This window comes from Gekko japonicus, unplaced genomic scaffold (genome assembly GCF_001447785.1).
Source record: "Gekko japonicus isolate JY-2015 unplaced genomic scaffold, Gekko_japonicus_V1.1 scaffold892, whole genome shotgun sequence".
Classification (NCBI taxonomy): Eukaryota; Metazoa; Chordata; class Lepidosauria; order Squamata; family Gekkonidae; genus Gekko; species Gekko japonicus.
Genome location: NW_015174869.1, coordinates 480,127 through 482,664, shown reverse-complemented (window position 1 = coordinate 482,664; position 2,538 = coordinate 480,127). Strand labels below are relative to the sequence as shown.

General features: G+C 55.2%; 1 protein-coding gene across 1 annotated transcript in view; it reads left to right on the top strand.

The window, feature by feature from the left end:
* CSPG4 (chondroitin sulfate proteoglycan 4) overlaps positions 1 to 2,538 on the top strand; it is a 66,727-nt gene that overhangs the window by 5,117 nt on the left and 59,072 nt on the right. The window contains exon 4 of the mRNA XM_015424775.1: positions 1,343 to 1,413. Coding sequence (XP_015280261.1) covers positions 1,343 to 1,413 — 71 coding nt within the window. The remainder of the gene's footprint in view (positions 1 to 1,342; positions 1,414 to 2,538) is intronic.

The window sequence follows — 2,538 nt, the reverse complement described above, 5'->3', positions numbered from 1 at the left end:
CTCCCCAAACTGCACCCTCCTCAAGCTCCACCCCCGAAAAAGAAGAGGAGGAGGAGATTGGATTTATACCCCACCCTTCATTCGGCGTCTCAGAGCAGCTTACAGTCTCCTTTCCCTTCCCCTCCCCACAACAGACACCCTGTGAGGTCGGTGGAGCTGAGAGAGCTCTGACAGAAACTGCTCTTTTTCAAGGACAGCTCTGAGCGAACTGTGGCTTGCGCAGGGTCATCCAGCAGCTGCAAGTGGAGGAGTGGGGGGAATCAAGCCCGGTTCTCCCAGACTGGAGTCCACACAGTTAACCACTACGCCAAACCTCCAGGAATTCCCCAATCAATTGCTCCCCGGCACGATCAGATGCCGGGGAGACCGGGGAGACAGCGACGGGAGACTGCCGAACTGCGCATGTCTGAGCATGCGCAGTTCGGCCAGGAGTCGGGGATGTGCCGGCGAAAGGATGCGCTGGCGATTCCACGGCCGGCCTTGATGCGTAAGGGCCAGATCGGGGACGGGTGCGCAATGCTTCCCAGATGTTGCAGTGGGATCGCGCCCGTTTGCTCCGCCCCCGATCCGGCCCTCTCCCGGCCCAAAACCTCTCGTATGACCGGGGCCTTATGAAACATTTTCTTAGTATTAAAATTAAAATGTCATATTCTTTTCCACCTTAACTGCAAAAAATACATCTCTTTCATTCATAGTCCTAAGCAGGTGTGGGGCACAATGCCATAGGGTCCACTCTCCAAAGCGGCCACTTTCTCCAACGGAAGTGATCTTTGTAACCTGGAGATCAGTTGCAAATTCCAGGGGATCTCCAGGCCTCACCTGGAAGTTGGCAAACTGAGGCCCCTGCCACACAGGGGGGGGAGAGAACGGCCGAAGTGAGGCTTTTTAAAGCCGCACCAAAAGAGACACGCGGCGGCGGGATCAGATAGCTCCCCTGAGCCGCCGCGCAGTCGCTCCCCGCACGATCAGATGCCGGGTGGAAGCCACTGCAGGGAGAGCGAGGCAGCCGAACTGCGCATGTGTGTGCATGCGCAGTTCGGCCGGGAGCCTCGATTGCTCCTGCAGACGGGCGCGCGGGCGATCTCATGGCCGCACTTGCTGCGCCGTTCCAGGTTGCTGCTACCTTTTACTTGGTGGGGTTTTTTGCAGCGGGTTTTAGGCCGGAAGGGACGGATAGTTACGGGTGCATGCCGATTCCCAGATGTTGCGGTGTGCTCGCGCCTGTTTGCTGTGCCCCGATCCGTCCTTCTTCTGGCCCAAAACCTTCCGTGTGACCGGGGCCTGAGAGGCCACCCCAAATGCCCATGTGCCCATACTGTCTAAGAGTTGAAATCTTCCCCAGAGCAGATAGTCTGGTCCTCGTCATGAACAGGATATCTCCCAATATGGCTGCCGATCCCATGTCATCACGAGGTAAGCAGCCATTTTGTTCTGAGCCTCTGCGGAGAATGTTCTGGAACAGGAGGCAGCAGAGGCCTACTAATAGTGCTCTCTCCGCCACCGAGTGGAATGCCACATGGTTGAAGCTCCTGTGTGGAGCGCTGTTTTTCTTCCTCGTGGCTCGTAAGGATTTGATGTCTCTGACTGCGTTTGAAAGCCCCAGAGGGGCAGAAGACCAGGACATACATTTCCAGAAAAACAAAAGCCGCTACCAGCCCACAAATGGAAACCGCAGTAAAAGACGATCTCTGCGTGGTGGGAAAAGAACATCCTCCCGTTTTTGTGGGGGGTTTGGAAGACTCTCAGGAGAGGAGTCCACAGTCAGCATCTCCGAGAGATGAATTAGCAGGAAGGGAGGGGAGAAACGAGTGGGAAGAGAATGGCAAGAAACCTCAAGAGACTCGGGGACGGAAATAGACTGGAAAACTTAAGAGCTGGCTGATTTTTGAGGGATGATGGCGGACCTGCGGAGGGGACCACTTTGGGCTCTGGAATCCAGCAAAGGGAGCGTCTGGAATGTTCCTAAGTACCTTCTAATGATAGATGAGCAATGAAGCAATCTGCAATGTGTTTAAAAATGGCCACTAGGGGGTGCTCTATGCAGTTCACCTATGAAACTTTGCCCCTTGTCGTATCATAGAGCAAGGGTCTTCAACTTGGTAACCCCTCCTGATATCCACCAAGTGTTGTTAGAAAGTAGGTGAGACCAGGTGGGGCTTTTGCCCATAGGGTTGCCAGCCACCAGGTGGGGCCTGGGGAATCTCCCGCTTTTCCAACTGATCTCCAGCTGACAGAGATCAGCTCCCCTGGAGAAAATGGCTGCTTTGAAGGGTGGACTCTGTGGCCTTGTTCCATGCTGAGGCCCCTCCCCTGCCCAAACCCCGCCCTCTCCCAGATCCACCCCCAAAAGTCTCCAGGTATTTCCCAACCCAGACCTGGCAACCCTATTTGCCCAGCAAGACTTCTGATTGGCGAACGGGCAGTTTGATTGACTGCACAGGTTTTTCTAAATGTTGCCCTGGCAGCCACTGCCCCCACAGCATAAGGATCTTCACTGTATGGGTGAAGGGAAGCTGCGCCAGCCATTTTGTGACTGGC